Here is a 16053-nt window from a genome sequence, read left to right as displayed (position 1 = left end):
GTTTCCTGAGCTCCAGTCCCCAGCTGTTTCTACCTTTCTGATAAAGTGCAAGTCTTGCCCTCTTTCCCCGGGGTTGGTCCTTCTGGACATGATCTCAGTCAGGCTCTGGCCTTCATCCTCCAGAGGGACAATTCTACATTCACAGCTGAGTTCCTGGGGCCTAGGGCTTCAGAGATGAAGAAGACATGTCTGCCCTCACAGCCCACAAAATCCCTCTGCACCAGCTATGGCCTTCTTCAACCCAACTCTGATTTTTTTAGGGCTTCTTCTCCTGGCAGCTGGCTGCTTTCCTAAGTGCCATTCCCATGAGGGTCTCTTACCTGCGGATGGATTTGTAAGCCCCAGGGGGGTGGAGGGTGGATTCCCATGGGGCACTGTGGCAGTGCTGAGGATGGGATCATAACCAAAATAGGCCACACAGGTTGAAAATAAATACTTTATGCAAAGACGTTCTTTAAGGCAGTGGAGTTCCCATCATGAACCTCTCCAGGACTGCTGTCCCAACCCAAGGAAAATGTGAGTAGGGGTCAGGTAAGAGACCCAAAAGGGGCAGCCTGGAAGCAAATTGACAAATGGAGTCTAAAAGCAATGGAGAATGTGGAAAGGTTGGGGTGGGGTGGGGACAGGACGAACCCCAGCTCATCCGGCTTGGCTTAGAGTCAAGGTGCTAAACTCCTGGCTCCATCGAAGTACAAGGTCCTCGCTTTTGGCTGGGGACAAGACAGTGTAAGTCTCGTTCTGCAGACATCTCATACGGGACACCTACATGGGGATCGGGTACACACAGTCTGTGTCACAGAGCCAGGAGCCAGAGGTGTGGAGGTGGGAAGGTATCGGAAATCCCATAAGAACCAGAGGCGGGCGGGCATGGGCACAGAGCAGGAGAGGGAAGGAGGAAACTCAGATGCGGGTTTTTCAAGCTGCAAGACACCAAGTAGCCCAGCCCCCTCCTTTCAGAAATGAGGAGGCTGAGGCTAGGGAAGGAAGTAACTTATCTTGGACCATTGGGTGAGTAATAGCAGGAGGCAAGAGTGAGACCTCAATATCTAATTCCCAACCCAGATGGGGTTCTTCCTGTGGTGTCTTTAGGGCTCTCACTTCTCATCTGCAGCATCCCTCCCGGAACCCTCCAGCCTGGGGGAACCTTGCTTACTCCAAGGCTGGAGGAGTAGAGGAGAGGGAGCACTCTGGTGGAGGCCTCTGTCCTGAGAGACAAGTAGGGAACTGCTCTCCACATCCCTGCTGCTGGGAGGGGTGGGGGGGGCGGTGGCTCAGAACAGACCCAGCCAAGGTAACTGAGTGATTGAGGGGCTTATGGGAGAAGGAGGGGGCAGGGTGAGGGGCTCACCTTCCTATCCCGGTTTCTCATCAAACACTGTTGGCTTTTGAAGGCACAGTAGTTCGGGTACTGCACAAAGTCAGTGTCACAAATCTAAGCCAGGAGCCAGGGATGGGGAGGTAAGATATCAGAAGCCTTACAAGACACCAGCTCTCCAGAGACTGCCCACACTGGCAGAACTGGGGGAAGAGGCGTGACCCTTGAGAACCAGACCTTTCATACCTGGGGTGCTCCCCTCTCTGAGGACTAGGCCTTTGTCCCCTCCGCCTTTCCCATCCCTCTCTCAGTCGTAGTTCAGTTACTAGGTTACTAGGGAGAAGCCAGGAGCCAGAGGTGGGAAGTGGCTGCTCTGCTGGTCAGCTTGCTTGGAAAGCGGCTGAGGAATGGCGATGGGGCAGTGGGGCCCTAAGGGTACAGAACCTGGGAAGGGGGCCCAATTGGTGGCCCAGTCTCATGGAGCCTCCTAGTGATAGGTAAGTGAGGGGGAGGGTGAACACTCTCTAACATGTGACCTTGGGTGAGTCAATTTCCTTTGTGGACCTCGCCTCCCCGCCTATAAATCCAGGGAGCAGAGATAATCTCTGAGACTCCTTCCAGATCTAGGGGCCCAGGAATAAGATCTAAGCAGGGGCCTCTCAGCTCAGAGACCAACCATTTCTGAAGCTGCCCTTACTTTTCCTCGCCTTGATTTTCCCTGCTAAACCAGAAAGGGGGGCCTGGCTCTCAGGTACAACAGGTAGCTCCACAGGGGAGGTAACTTTGGAGAGAGAGGGAGCAAAGCTGATTCCATTGAGCAGAAAAAGCACTGGAAGAGCCGGGAAGAAGACTGTCAGACTGAGGCAGTGAAGCTTCGGATCACAGAGTTGGTGCCCCTCAGGCATCAGCTAGTCATGTGTTGGAGAGATGAGTACAACTGTGGCTCAGAGTGAGAAGTAACCTGACCAAACCCTCTCTTCCAGGCAGGTAACCGGCAGAGCTAGGACCAGAACCTCTGTCTCCTGCCCCCTAGTCCTGTGCTCTCCCAACCCTCTCATTTCCTACTTCTTTGCCAAATACAATCCTGCTCTGTTGTGTATGTGTGTGGGGGGAAGGTGGAGTGAGGTCTATCGGAGAGAGACGGGAGGCTCAGCAGTGAGGACTGGTTCTCAGAAGCCAGGAGCCCAAGCCCCCTTCTACATCCTAGGGCTGCCTAAAGAAACTAACCCAAAGGAAGTGGGGTGAGTCGGGCGGGGCTGAGCTTCGGGGAAAGGCTCTGACCTTGGTAGGGAAATCCCCATCCTGGAAGCTAAGGAATTCAGTCTGGAGCCAGCCAGCAACTCGATTATCTTCACAGCCCTTTGAGGCTAGCCGAGCACACCAGAAGTCCATGCGGAGCCCGCCGTAAAATTCCAGCCCATAAAAGTGGCCTGATCGTTTGTTTCCCACCTGTGGCACAGGGGACAGGGGAGAGGTGCACACCCCTGCTCCCCTGCTGGCCTCCCTCCCACTGCCCATATCTGCCTGGAGCCTGAGGCCTCCCCCACTATAGGCTGCCCAGCTAGCTAGGTACCTGGATGCCGATGGACAAGCTCTGAGATGCAAGCAAGGGGCTCATGAAGGGTGTTTTGTGGGAGCTGTCACACTGCTGCCGCTGCAGGTTGGCCTCTGAGTGGCACTGCTCCAGCTTCAGGGAGCAGAAGTCACAGAGGGGACAGGTAGCTGTGTGGCGCCGCCCAAGGCTGTCACAGACCTGGGGCAAGAGTGTGGTTAAGAGGCTGAGGCTGAAACTCTCAGAGCCATCTCCACAAAATGTCTTTGCATTCAGGCTCTTGCGAAAGCTTCTCTGGCTTTTATCCCTCCCCCACCCACCTCAAGTGTTCCTCAAGGACTTTGCCTCAGCTATCTATTCCTTCACCCTCTTCTGGATGATTTATCTCCTTCCAGATATTCTTCATCTCTCTGCAAGAGACATCCAGATCTTTATTATGCTCCAAATCCTCAACTGCCAAGTGCCTGATAGATTATCTACCATCGGGTGACCTACAACTACCCTAACTTAGACTATCTGAATAGGACTCCCAACCACCATCTCCTCTTTCTCTCTGTGCTAATAATAATGCTAATATTTACAAAGAGTTGACACAGGGCTAGGCACCATGGCTATAAACGCTATCATCTCAGTACTCACAAGAACCCTACACTAGCATACGTACTAATAATCTCTCCATTTGACCGATGAAGAAACAGGCTTAGTGAGGCTAACTTGCTCAAAACCACATCTTATATATAGATGGTAAAGCTGAGACAAGATCCAGTCCTTCTAACCTCAAAACCTGTACTCTAAGCACATAGGTTCAAACCTCCGAGTTCTTGGAAGACGTTATAGAGTGGAGCTACCCGTCTCCTCGCTGGGCTCTCCACCCTGTCTGAGCTCTCAGTCTTCTCAGGAGGATCTCTAGTCAATCCCCCCTTCCGCCTTCTCCACCCCATGGGTACAGCCACAGTGCCCAAAATCTCCTACATCACCTTGTTTGCTTCACACAACAGCCCATAAAGGAAGGCATAGTCATGTCCGTGGCCAAAAATGGTTACTAAATTCCTATTTCCTACCCAATTAAACACAAATGCTTCAGACTGCCATTTGAGATTTTTCACATTAAGACCTTTACAATCTCCTAGACTCTATCCCCTACTGCTTTGGCAAAATGGACTCCTCGTTGTTCCCTTAACCAAGCCCTAAAATCCAGTGGGCTCCTGAACTTCCTACACTTAAAAAGCTCTCTCCAACACTTACCACACCCCTTTTGTAATGCTGCTGAATCCCTTGTGGGCTCCAGGCCCTTTAAGTACAGGAGCAATATGCTCATTCTCCATCCCTCAAGAAACCTCTTTTCTTTCTTGTCTCAGAGCCTTTGTACGTACTATCCCCTCTAACAGGAACCTTCGACTAAGCCCCTTCTTTCACTTGGTTAACTTCTTTTTTCTTCAGGTTTCAGTTTAAACATCAGTTCCTCTAAGAAGCATTTTCTGATCCTCCCAAACACAGTTGTGCTCCCTCCCTTCCACCCTCTCTGCACTTCGTACTTATCCATCAGTGTTTATCCTGTCATGCTGTTCTGTCTGTTTCCTCCAAGAGCTCCCAGACGATTGGATCTATTGTACTCATTGCTAACATCTCCAATAGCTAGTACAGAGTTGGTGCCCGATATTTGTTGAACAAATAGATGGCACGCCAGCTCTCGACAAATGTTTGCTAACTTGTGCTATTTGAATACCTAAAGGACATTTTCCTGGTAAGAGGACTTGCTGGGTGCTGAGGAGACACTGAGACTAGAATCTCTCTACAGATCCCTGGAACAGGTTCTATGACTCCTGTGGAAAGGAGAGCTGCAAAGCCAAGTATTGAAGATGGTGACTTGCATGAGGAGATGACTCAAGCCTAAAAACTCAGAGAGCCGAAGAATGGATTCTGGATTGGAATGGATTCCAGACTAGGTCTTGGGCTTTCTTCCTTTAGGGTGAGCTGGAGATGTCCTTCCAAAGAAAAGATTCCCACTTGAAGAGAATCTCTCCAGGATGCCTCATGTTTTCGGTATCCCTGCTCATCCCCTCACTCCAAAGGCCTAGTAGTGCCTGGCTCAGAGGATACCCAGTGAGAATGTATCCATTAAACAGCATGGTGGGCATACCGTCTTCCCGAAACCAAGAACCTCATCCTCCAAGTGCTTCCAGGCCCTGGCTGTGGGGGTCATGGTACAGGTGTTCTCCATAATGGAATAGCACATCACCAGCAAGGCCTCCACGTGGGGCAGCTGCAGGAGGCTGCAATGAGACAGCACTGACTTGTGGGGATGGGCCAGAGGGCTGGGGCAGGAAATCCCTTCCCCTTCCCTCAGCCTCTATTCTTGGTCACACACGTTCAGCATGCTGGATGGAGCCTTAGAGTCCTCTGGAGCAACTGCCTCCTTTTAAATATGAGGAACTGAGGACCAGAAAGGAGAAGTAACTTCCTAAAAATTACAACGTTAATCAAGGCCAGAGACAAGACCAAGACCCGAATCCAAGACTGGTAGCTCCAAGTACAGGGCTCATTCCAATATGCCATGTAGAAAATGGGTGTCTAGGACAGTGCTTAAACCAGTGATGGCCACAGAACAAATAAGGCAGGCAATTGTTAGGTGTGCCTGAAGCCCAACCAGGTCTGAGTGGATCTGGAGGTCAAAGGTGGGAAGGTGGGCTTTTCGTTGCCAAATAAGGCAACAGGAAGGGTAAGACTGGTGGGGGAGTCAGAACTTCCTGTACCCGCCAGAGTTTGGGCTTTTCCAGATGGAGTCCTCATCATATATATCATTCATTTCATCCATTTCCTGGGCAGATCGAATGAGCTCCTGGATGTTCTCCAACGTCATAGGCGTAGACTCCACTTCCCGTACCCGAGGAGGGTAAGAGAAAGGCTTAGAAGATAAAAATTCAGCCTGGAACTTGGACTGTGAGTCAGTCTGCAGCTCAGACATGGCCTCCAGTCCCTCCTCTGTCCCCTGTCCTTCCTCCTGCTTCCCCTCCTCCTCCTGTTCCTCCTCCTGCTCCTCTTGCTCCTGCCCTTCATCCTGCTTATGTTCTTGTCCTTGCTCCTGTTTGTGCTCCTGCCCTGTATTCTGCTTATGTTCTGGCCCTTTCTCCTGGCCTCCCAGGGACAAGGAGGACTGCAGCAGCTCCTCCACATTGTTGTTGAGCCGCTCAGGCCAAGGCTGGAAGGCCTGCCGTTCTGTGGCTGCAGCAGGGTTTGGGAGGGGCCAAGAAAGAAAAGGAAAGGGATGGTTAGCTTTCTGGTCCCTCAAGTGTCTTTATTCATAGAGACACACATAAATAAACACCAAGGCAGAAGAAAGCAGCCTAAATCACACTTATTCACACAGTCAAGTATAAAAGACACAGAAAAGACTACGGATATCAAAATAGTATTACCATGGTGATTGTGATATTGGTGGTATGTCACCTTTCCACCTCCCTTACAAGTGCTCCTGTTCCTTATCTCCGACCTCAAATACCACCTATTGTCCCTCTCACTTAGGAAACACCACATACTCTGAATAACAAATCCTTTCTAGCTTACGAAAGTCCTAGAGGGCTTCCGAACACCGGAATGTTTTGGAGAGTTAGGAAACATGGATTCATTGCAGACTTGTTAAGTAATGTCAGAAGATATTCTGGGACAGGAAAGCTCTAACTTGTATTCATAAAAGCAGGCTCTCCCTTATGTAAAGGGATGCCTGCCCCCATCTCCCACCCTCGCTCTACATTCTTCCCATTTCTCTACCACTGATGCCTTAAATCCTGGGTTCTGGAATTTGTGGAAGGAGTTACTCTCAGGTGCTGGGGAGGGGGGTCTCACCTGTGATATGGGCTGACATGGGGGAGGTCATTGTGGTGAGTGGAACTTCAGCAGAAGAAGAGTCTATCTCCTTGAGAGTGTTAGGTGAGAGAATTGAGACTGGCTGGGAGCATCGGACTCTCTGCAAGAAGAGAAGGAATGTGGGAATGCCTTTCTCAAAGGGTGGACTTCTACTCCAGCTTATTCCTCAGTCCCTTTTCCAGCATGCCTTCTCTTTCACAGTTCCTGGACAGGGATGAAGGGACATGGTCTCTGGTGGAACCCTCTAGACCTGAGAAAGGGTTCTCCCGCAAGATAAAACTCCCTGTCTGGGCCACACCCTTGCCATCAGTCTTTTGTGTTTGACTTGAATGAAATCACTGACCATGAGAAGAAATGAAAGGGTTTATCTCTTTGCCTCTTCCCGTCCCTCTTCCCTCCTTTTCTTGCACTAACAGTATTGTTATGACAGTCTGAATACCAAAAGTGAGACTCTATTCATACATAATCTGGGTAAATAATTGGCAAAGTGGCCAGGAGGGAAGATCTAAGGATGGCCCTCCTGGAACTCTTCCTCAGCTCCTCACTCGGTCCTGTGACATCGGATCCACCTTTGTCCTGGGCCTTACCTTGGCATAGTAGACATGGTTGGAGCAACGGTACTGAGTAAACTGGCAGAAGGATTCAAACCAGGAGGCATAAGGAAGGTCGGAGCAAACAGCGCCTGAGAAGGGTCAGGGGTGGAGAAGGTGAACACACAAGGGAGAGCTCTCTTCTGGAGAGGGCAGTGGGCACCCTGGGTCTGGAGAGTGGAGAATGTGGGCGCAGGGTTAGAGGCCAGCCATATCCTTCCCTTGTTTCCAGTGAGCACGGGGCTGCCCACTAATCAGTCGAGCCCTCACCGTCGGGCACCAAGCCGTGATTCTCATATTGGTCCAACTGGACGAGGGTGGGGTTCCGGCAGCCGTGGGTAGCACGGAGACGGCAAGTCGTCTCTGCCTTCCAGGTAGGGGTCAGCAGTGCAAAGAAGCGTTCATATTCGGTGGGAGAGAGAGGGCTGCCTGGAGTGAAGGTCGAAATTGAATCCTGGGCTGGGGTAGTTGACGGAGGCAGGAACAACACTGCAGGGCGGGGAATAAATGAATGGATGGACCGAACTCCAAAACCTTCTCTGGCCCGGGACAGACCCAGACTGGGCAGTGGAGCCCCTTGCAAATTAGAAACCGGGGAGGGAGCGGGGGCGGTGGGGATGACAGGGGCAGAGATTGAAGCGAGCCCATAGCAGACAGGGGAGGAGCTCAGTCAGAAGCTAGGGAGCACATCCAATGCGACCTCCGTGAGAAACGTTTCAGAAACATTAAAGGAAGGATTCTCCGGAGGTAAAGGACCAAGTCCGGGGAATAAGAGACTGAGTGGACTCTCTCACCCTTCAGGAGTGAGAGAAGGAAGCCAGCGGTGAGCTTCCTCATGGCCCCAGACTATCCGCTTGCGTTTCCTGGACCAAAGCGGCCTCTAACGGGCCTAGCCAGAGAGAGCCAGCGGCGCGGGCTAGCAGATGGGGAGTAGAATAGGCGGCCCCGACGTCACAAAGGGCTGGGGGCGGGGCCTCAAAAACTGACGCGGGGAGCTTATGGATCCTCCCTGTCATATTCCAGCTGGATAGATGATGGCAAAGGTTAACACTGACGCAGTACCTTTGATGGAATAGTTCTATGTGTGCATCACCTTATTTCATTTCTAAGGTAATCCCGTAGAGTGGATACCATTATGCCCATTTTATAGATGACGAAACCGGGACTTCCAGAGACAATTTGCTCAATAGGCAGTGAAGCCTAGATGTGAGCATAGGTATGTTTCTGGGGCTGCTGACATGGAATGTGCAAAACAAAGTCAGAGCCTACCTGGGTAGGAACCAGAGGGGAAGCCTCCAGGTAAGAAATTAGCCAAAAGGGGTAACAAGAGCAACGTTTGGGTGAGGGGGAGCTCAGGTAAGAAGGGCTAAGTCTACTCAAGTATTTTCCCAGTGGGAGGTGAACAAGACAATCCACAGGCATAAGGGAAAAAAACATGTTTTTATGTTTTGTATTTAAAATAAGAAATCAAGCTAATATTTAGTATAATAGTACATGTATAAAACACAAAGACACATTTATTGGAAATTAAGTGAAAGATGTTTTATGGAGAAAAGATGCACAATTTTTAAAAGTTTTGGAAACCCCTGGTCTGAGGCACATCCCTCAGCCAGCTTTGTCCTTCCTAAGTTGAGAAGTTGTGGATTCTGGTGCACTTCTGGTTCCATGTCTTGTCCTACTTCTGGCATGTCATCCTCCCGCCTCTTATCCAACCCAGAGGATGCAAAAAAAAAAAAAAAAAAGCTTAGCACATATACTAAAATGGTGTCTCTACAAAAAACACAGCAGGCCAACAGGTACAGCTTTTATTCACCTACCCAAGTTCCTTTACATGTGACTTATCTGCATTCCACCTTGCCCCCTCTCCCATTCACAAGGCCAGGATGAATCCTCTTGGCACAGGGGAAGGGGTGCCCCTTCAACTAGGGCCACAGCCCAGATAAGCTGAGGGAGCCCCCACCATGGAAAAAGCAGGAAGAGAATGATGAAAGTTTATTACACCGTAGCTCCCCACACACGGGGAAAGGGGAATTAGGAGGGCTGGGGTAGTGCCCTCCTGCTACTGCCCCAGTCCTTAAATACAAAGCAAGGGGAGTAAAGAGGATCATCCCTCAGAAATACAGCACCAACCTCAGCATAGAGGCAAAAAGACAGCGGGCAAGACCACTTCCCTCTGAAGGGGGTGGGCTGAATGAGAGCACATACCCTTAGTGGCTGCGGCACCCCTCCCTACCAGGATTTGGATGCAGCCTCAGCACCAGGAGTGGGGAGAGGGGAGGAGAAGGGATGACAACACTGCACCATCCACTTCTCCCTGAACCCCCAGGCCCCAGCACAGGCATTCCTCTCCCCACTAGCCCAGGTCAGGGGATGTAGAAGAAACTGTGTTGGAATCCAAGGCCCTTATCTATTTCTTCTTCCGTTCTTGGGAGCAGCGCGGGCAAAACCTACAAAGGAATGAATAGAACTGATAGAGAAGGGGAGAAGGAAAGTGAGTGAAAGGGGGAATGCTCTCTGCTGTACAGCTTAGGGACAGTCCAGCTCCTACCACAACTCTCACTCACCATTTCCCCCGAGGCTTGGTGGTCAACCCCACACAGGCAAAGTGGAACCACTCTATGGAACACTAGAAAAGGAAGAAGATGGCAGAAGCAGAAGTCGGGCCAGGGTGAGGCAGAAGAAAGAAAAGAAGCCTCTGCCCTCTAGATTCCTTAGGAGTATTCCCTATCCGGTCCCTATGGAGAATTCTTAGAGGTCCCAAGGCCAAACAACTCCAACTGCCTTCCTCCTATCCTAAAGTCCCACTATTTAACCATTTCCCCCCTTTTGTTCTCACTCTCCCTTTAAGTCCCCCAGAACCCCACATCCTGAGGCAAAACGGATCTCACGTCAGGGTTGTCACAGCCAATCATCTCTCCATAGGAGACCTGGTGACAAAGGCAATAGGTGGGTTCGTTGGGATCCACAGGCATATCCAACACATCAGAGGGGTGGACACTGCCAAAGGTCACTGAGGGCATTCCATACTCAGGACTTCTGCATGCCAAGAGGAAGAGAAAGTGTCATCTTCAGGAAGGGAAGCTATAACTTGAGGCTCTCAGAGGTGATCCAAGGAGATCCTGGTGGGGCAAGTGATTTGGGGCTTCTCCTCTGTCCAGCAGATGCCAAAATGATAAGAAGAGTTACCGGCACAGAAGACAGAAAGTGGCAAGGGGTGGGCTGTGTGGAGTGGGAGTGGATGGTGGGAGAGAAGAGTGTCTCATCTGACAAAGTGCTCCCGATACACTCACGTGCGCACAAGTTTTAACTTCTTCTGAGCAGCCTTGGGGGCTTCTTCATCTGAGTTTTTCCCTTTGGAACGAGCACGGGCGGCTTTCTTCTCCTTTTGAGTCCGGCCTTCTGGGAAAGAAGGGGAAAGCCAGAAGGCAAAGAGACAGAAAGATGGGTTAAGTCCTCCTTCTTCCCTCTCTTTCTAACCTGGTGCCCTTCCCTCATAGCTGAAGAGCTGGCTTCTTCTCCCTCTGAATCTTCGCCCCGCCTCTCAGAGCCCGCCCCCCTCCTCACTCTTTTTGCCTTTGCTGGAAGAGCTGTCATAGTCACTTGACTCAATCTGCTTCTCCTTCAAATCAGCCTCAAATCGGGCCAGGTCTGTGTCTAGTCGCCGAATGTGTTTATCCACCTGGGTGGGAAGGAAGAAGGAAAAGGTAAAAGTCTGGTTCCAATGAAAGAAAATAGTCTAATGCAGATTCTATGGATCACCCAGACCCAAAACAGATCCCAACACAGCTGAAGGAGGGGTCTAAGACCCCAAGGAATAGACAGGAGGTAGGTGGGGAGCCATGAACAGGGCCATACCATCTCATAGGTCTGCATGGCAAGCTGCACCTTGTCGTCACCAAATTCCTTGCACTTGCCATAGGCTTCCTGGATCTGTTTGAGAAGGGCCAATTTTTCCTCGGAGCTCAGGTTGCGGGCGCTACTCATATACTCAGTGGCCAACTTGTCAATTTCAGCCTTTAGGTCTACAACAGAGAGAGGCCTGGTCACCATGGCCCCTGAGTGGCTAGGTGAAACACACTTCTTCCTCTTGTTCTTGGACCTTTTCCATTGACCATAACCTTCGAACTAAAATGTACTGAACGTTCACAGGTACTGTGCCATGTGTTCAAGTAATACAACATATTGACAATATTTGTTTAAAGATGACTTCGGGTGCTGAAAACATTGCTACCAGAGTTGGAACTTAAATTATTGAAACATAATGAGGGATCCTTTATATACAGCACTAATATGAAGTATACTTTCGTTGATACCTGAAGATGTTTCTTTGCAAGGCTTGCTGCTGCTTCGTGAACCATGAATTTTGTCTCAAAAGCCAGCTGGTTTCTTATCTCAAAAATATCCCACAACAACTCCAAGTGCTGTAAACCAGGCTGGGTCATCTGATGCTGCTGGCTTCCAGGTCTGTGCACCTGTATCTCTTCATTTAAAATGAGGCCCTAGTTCATTTATGTAACAGTTCTTCTACTTACTTTCCATCCTATTTTACTCATCATTTGCAACTTGTTTATATTTCTCCTCATATTTTTTTCGTTTTCTTAGATATTGCTCTAAACACTTCAATATCGGAAGGCTGGTGATGTCCAAAGACACTGACTGCAGATGTCTGCCTCCTAATATTTGGTAGGGCTCACAAAAAATATCGATGGAAAGAGACAGAAGCATGACTGTAACAGAGTGCAGTGACAGATAACAGGGAGAACTATGCACACATGATGTTTATGTCCTACCTGTATGAGGCCCTTGGAGGATGCTGAAAAAGCAAGCAGTTTGATAATCTCCAACTGATCTTTCTGCGCATCAACTTAAGAGTTGGAACTGTATTGTAAAGCAAGCAAGCTGGTTCTCGGAATCTGGCAGGCAGTTCTCAGGGGCCTACATCCAGGATTTCAGATGATGGTTCACCTTTTCATGAGTAAGCTTATCCAGAGTAACTTAAATCAGAGTTTTAGGTATTCTAACAACAGCTCGTTACATCCCTGAGCATGGCTACATAAGGATGGAAGATGAGATCTATATATCCTTCAGCGGGTATATACGGGGATAGCTCCAACAGATATCTTTGACCTTGAAGAGACCAACATTCCAGTGTAACCTCAGGCTCCAAGTGAATGCCTCAATGAAGCTAAACTTGCTCAACATCCAACGAAGGCCACAGATGGTATCCGGTGCTTCTGTAGGTTTGAAGAATACAGTGTAGAGATCCTGAATTTAATGGCTGATTTTCCTCTTTTTTTTTTTTCTCTTTAAGAACTTCTCATACAACAAAGCTCCTATTTACCAACATGAGTTGCAGTCCAAAGTCACAATGAATTTTTTGACAGTAACATTAACAATCTAGTGGAGTAGAAGGATTCTAACATTCCTATAAATATATTGAATATAGAGAACAAAAATGATTCTAGAGTTGACTGTGGTTTGTTGAATTCTTCTTGAGAAAGATATAAAGAACATAGCATCTCTGAATTCTTGAGGCATTGTTGCAATACTCCATTTGTTATAGAAAAGTTGGTATAGAAATGCAGATCTTCATTACTCTCCTTTTAAGAAATGCAAGGGAGTAAAAAAAGAGAGGAAAGCTACAGTTCTCCTGATCAGACCAGATGATATGGGACCACCAAACCAAAAAAGAAATGATCACACACTCAGTATATACACATGGACTCCTGACTCTGTACGTACCCTCTGTTCTTTGGTCCAGGTCCCTCATGAGCTGAAAGTTTCTCTGCAGTTCAAAGGGGAGGTTTTCAATACCTAGAAAGAAGAGAAATAGAATCACTGGACTTCATAGGCCTTATGGCTGCTTTTAAAGTACAGGTTCGAAACCAGACTGTTTTCCCTTCTTTGAACCATTGGATGTATCTGGGAAAGCATTCATCATTCCTTTCTCAGAAGAGGCTGTGTCTGCCTCTCTACAACCAACCTCCCCATCTCTGTACAGCTTTCCCACCCCTTCTCCTTCTAGTGACCTCACTCTACAAATGAGCCCTTCCTTTATTTTCAATCTCTGCCTCCAACTTCTTGCCCTCAAGTTACAAATCCCTTCCTGGTAGCCTCCATCACTCATCATACACATACTTCCATCTGTTCTCCATACAGTAGCTAGAACGTTCTTCTAAAAAACGCAAATCTGATCAAGTCACTCTCCTGCTTAGTAACCTCGTTCCTTACTATCGCACTATTCCTAGTCTTATTCTGCACTTTCCGACTCTTGCTTACCTCACACCAGTCTTAACTCATGTCAGTCCCCCTTTGTGCTCTGATCATATTGGCCTTCTCTGAGAATATTGGAACTTGCCAGCATTCTTCCTACCACTTGGCTTTCCACATCCTGCTCTCTCTGGCCGCTCGGTCTTCCTCATCCCACCTCCACCATACCTCTTGGCCTACTAAATTTCTGTTCATTCTTCAAAGTTCAGCTCAACGAGTACCCTGGATTATGCTGTTGTTATTATATATACATATATCTCCTTCTTGGCACTTATCTAGCGATAATTAAATAATCAATTGTGTAATTAGTTATACAGTTTCGGTATCTGTCTCCCTCCAGAAGGGCTGGGCATGCCTGTCTTCTATTTCCCTAGTGTTTAGAACTATGACTTGCATGTAAAGGGTCCACAATAAATACTTGAATAAAAGCATGAATAATTAAGTCTCTTCCATAAAAGAAAAATCTCTTTGCATGCCTCCACTGCCTCAGGTCCACCACCATTACTGAGATTACATCACCTATGACTTATCAAAGCACATGATCTGTGATTAGTCCTATGCTAAAATACATATCTGTAGCAGCTGGTGTAATTTTTTTCCTCTTGGGATTCCAAATCTCATGATATACTTATTGGTAATTCCAGCAGTGATGTTTCTATAGCCTGTCCCTTAAATGTTAATGTTTTCTTGAGATTACACTTTAATCCTCTCATTTGCTCACTTTTTCCCCTGAATGAGCTTGATCTCACTCATTCTCTTGGATACAATACCATTCAAATGCTTAAGTTTAAATTGAATTAAATATATTGCTGTTACTCCTTGCCTTGAATTTTCTATCTTGTTGATGATATACTGTCTACCTCACGTACTAAGCAGGAAAGTCAGTCACCTTAGATCCTTCCTTCTCTCACTATTCAGTCATTCAGTCAGTCTTGTTATATTTAACTCCTAAACACTTCTCATTCTCTGAGATCAGGCCCACATCTCTGACCTAGACTGCTATCACTAATTGAGCTCCCTATTGCTAATGTTATCATGCTCCAATTTATCATGTTTTTTTTTTTTTTACAAAAATCTCTATTTAAAAAGTCTGTTGGTTCCTCACTAACGTGCAAGTTTCTTAGCTTGGCTTTAAAAAATCTTGCACAATCTAGTCCAAGCCTCTTTCTCAAGTCTCACTTCTCAATCTTCCACCTTAGAGTCTTACATATCAAACACTCTGACCTCACTTTTCCCTGACCTTGCCACAAACCCATCATAATACTTTTGTTAATGCTATCCCCAACCTGCAAATCCCTCTTTCCACCCTGGCAAATAAACACTTCATCTTCAAGACTATTCGAACATCACATTCTCCGTAAAGCTTTACCTACATCCTTAGGTAATTAACCTCTTCAGTGTTACCAAGTGTTCTTTGAATGTATTTCTAGTATTTCACTTATCACATTGTTTATATTTATTAACAGAATCTGTTTCTTACTAGACTATGAACACTTGAGGGCAGGTGCTGGGTCTTATTGATTTTTGTATATCCCCAGTACTTGCCATTACGTCTAACCCATTGCAGGCCCTCAATAAATAAATGAATGAATGAAGGACTCCCAACACTAAGATAAATGTAAGTGCATAGGGTTACAAGCTTTGTGAAGGGGTAGGTTACATAAGTGGCATAAACATAACACAAGATTTGCATTTGATAGGAATTTGATCTTTACTCCGAGAAGCGTTCCATTCATCATCTGACAGTGGTCACAACCCCCCATCCCCAAGAGAAGCCATTTCTGAGAAAGAATTAAGCGGGGAAGCTGCGAGGTCTCTGTCACTGCTCCAAATAGCAGTGGGTGATATACTAAAACGACCGATTCTAAACGATTTGGAGAAAAAATATACCTTGAGGCTGGAGACCCTGAAGATGGGGGCAGCAAATACCTTCCCGGCTATACCTACTAGCCCTTCAAGAGACATCCCTTAGCCCCATTGTGCAGCCCCTCCCTCATCTACATCCAAAAGCCAGGCCTAGATCCTGCTGCCCCGCCCCCTCTTTCTTCATACCCTCCAATATTTTTTCTCCCGGAACCCCTTCACAATTGTGACCTTGTAACCACAGGGACGGGACTTCGGGGACATAGATCTCCTCAGCCCGATTCCCTCCCCCCACCACCACTCTGTGACCCCTGACCCCCTCCTCCAGCCTGCTCTTACTGTCCAGATAATGTTCCAAATACATCCCCGCAGCCATCTTGAAGCAAAACAAAGCAACTTCCGATCCGCCCCGGAAGTGGCTGAAATGCGACAGGCGCTGAAGCTATTATTCTTGGGTTAAGGCCTTTCCGCCCTTAAAAGGAGAAGTTCCGCCCTTAGTAAATTATCCACTGGGACACATCCGCCCGATATTGACTCTTGTCCTTTTGCGTAAGTAGCCGAGGCCGCCCGTAATGAGGCACCTTGAAGCAGCTTGAGTT

General features: G+C 48.0%; 2 protein-coding genes across 13 annotated transcripts; both read right to left on the bottom strand.

Annotated features, from left to right (window-relative positions):
* Nucleotides 1-465: 465 nt before the first annotated feature.
* Nucleotides 466-8455, bottom strand: ACRBP (acrosin binding protein). The gene is made up of 10 exons (XM_011365941.1): nucleotides 8415-8455; nucleotides 7592-7986; nucleotides 7319-7413; nucleotides 6711-6831; nucleotides 5621-6089; nucleotides 5008-5140; nucleotides 2889-3068; nucleotides 2597-2764; nucleotides 1349-1432; nucleotides 466-762 (listed from the first exon to the last, which is right to left on the bottom strand). The coding sequence occupies exons 1-10, from the start codon at nucleotides 8453-8455 to the stop codon at nucleotides 640-642; spliced, it is 1809 nt and encodes a 602-aa protein (XP_011364243.1). The 3' UTR covers nucleotides 466-639.
* A 365-nt stretch (nucleotides 8456-8820) lies between these two features.
* On the bottom strand, nucleotides 8821-15998 carry ING4 (inhibitor of growth family member 4). Of its 12 annotated transcripts, none has more exons than XR_002781753.1 (9): nucleotides 15794-15946; nucleotides 13064-13135; nucleotides 11177-11343; nucleotides 10895-11000; nucleotides 10612-10717; nucleotides 10210-10357; nucleotides 9886-9947; nucleotides 9139-9768; nucleotides 8838-9024 (listed from the first exon to the last, which is right to left on the bottom strand). XR_002781753.1 is itself a non-coding variant. In XM_011365852.2 (8 exons), exons 1-8 carry the CDS (start codon nucleotides 15828-15830, stop codon nucleotides 9729-9731), a joined length of 750 nt encoding a protein of 249 aa, XP_011364154.1. In that variant the 5' UTR covers nucleotides 15831-15953; the 3' UTR covers nucleotides 8821-9728. The 12 variants fall into 12 exon arrangements, 8 of the variants coding, with proteins under 8 accessions (XP_011364154.1, XP_011364156.1, XP_023389728.1 ...); XR_002781752.1 differs by having other exon boundaries at nucleotides 8842-9024; nucleotides 10612-10720; nucleotides 10886-11000; nucleotides 15794-15953; XR_896213.2 differs by having other exon boundaries at nucleotides 8895-9024; nucleotides 9527-9768; nucleotides 10612-10720; nucleotides 10886-11000; nucleotides 15794-15953.
* Nucleotides 15999-16053: the final 55 nt, after the last annotated feature.

This window comes from Pteropus vampyrus, unplaced genomic scaffold, assembly GCF_000151845.1.
Source record: "Pteropus vampyrus isolate Shadow unplaced genomic scaffold, Pvam_2.0 Scaffold116, whole genome shotgun sequence".
Classification (NCBI taxonomy): domain Eukaryota; kingdom Metazoa; phylum Chordata; class Mammalia; order Chiroptera; family Pteropodidae; genus Pteropus; species Pteropus vampyrus.
This window is presented reverse-complemented; position numbering and strand designations above follow the sequence as displayed.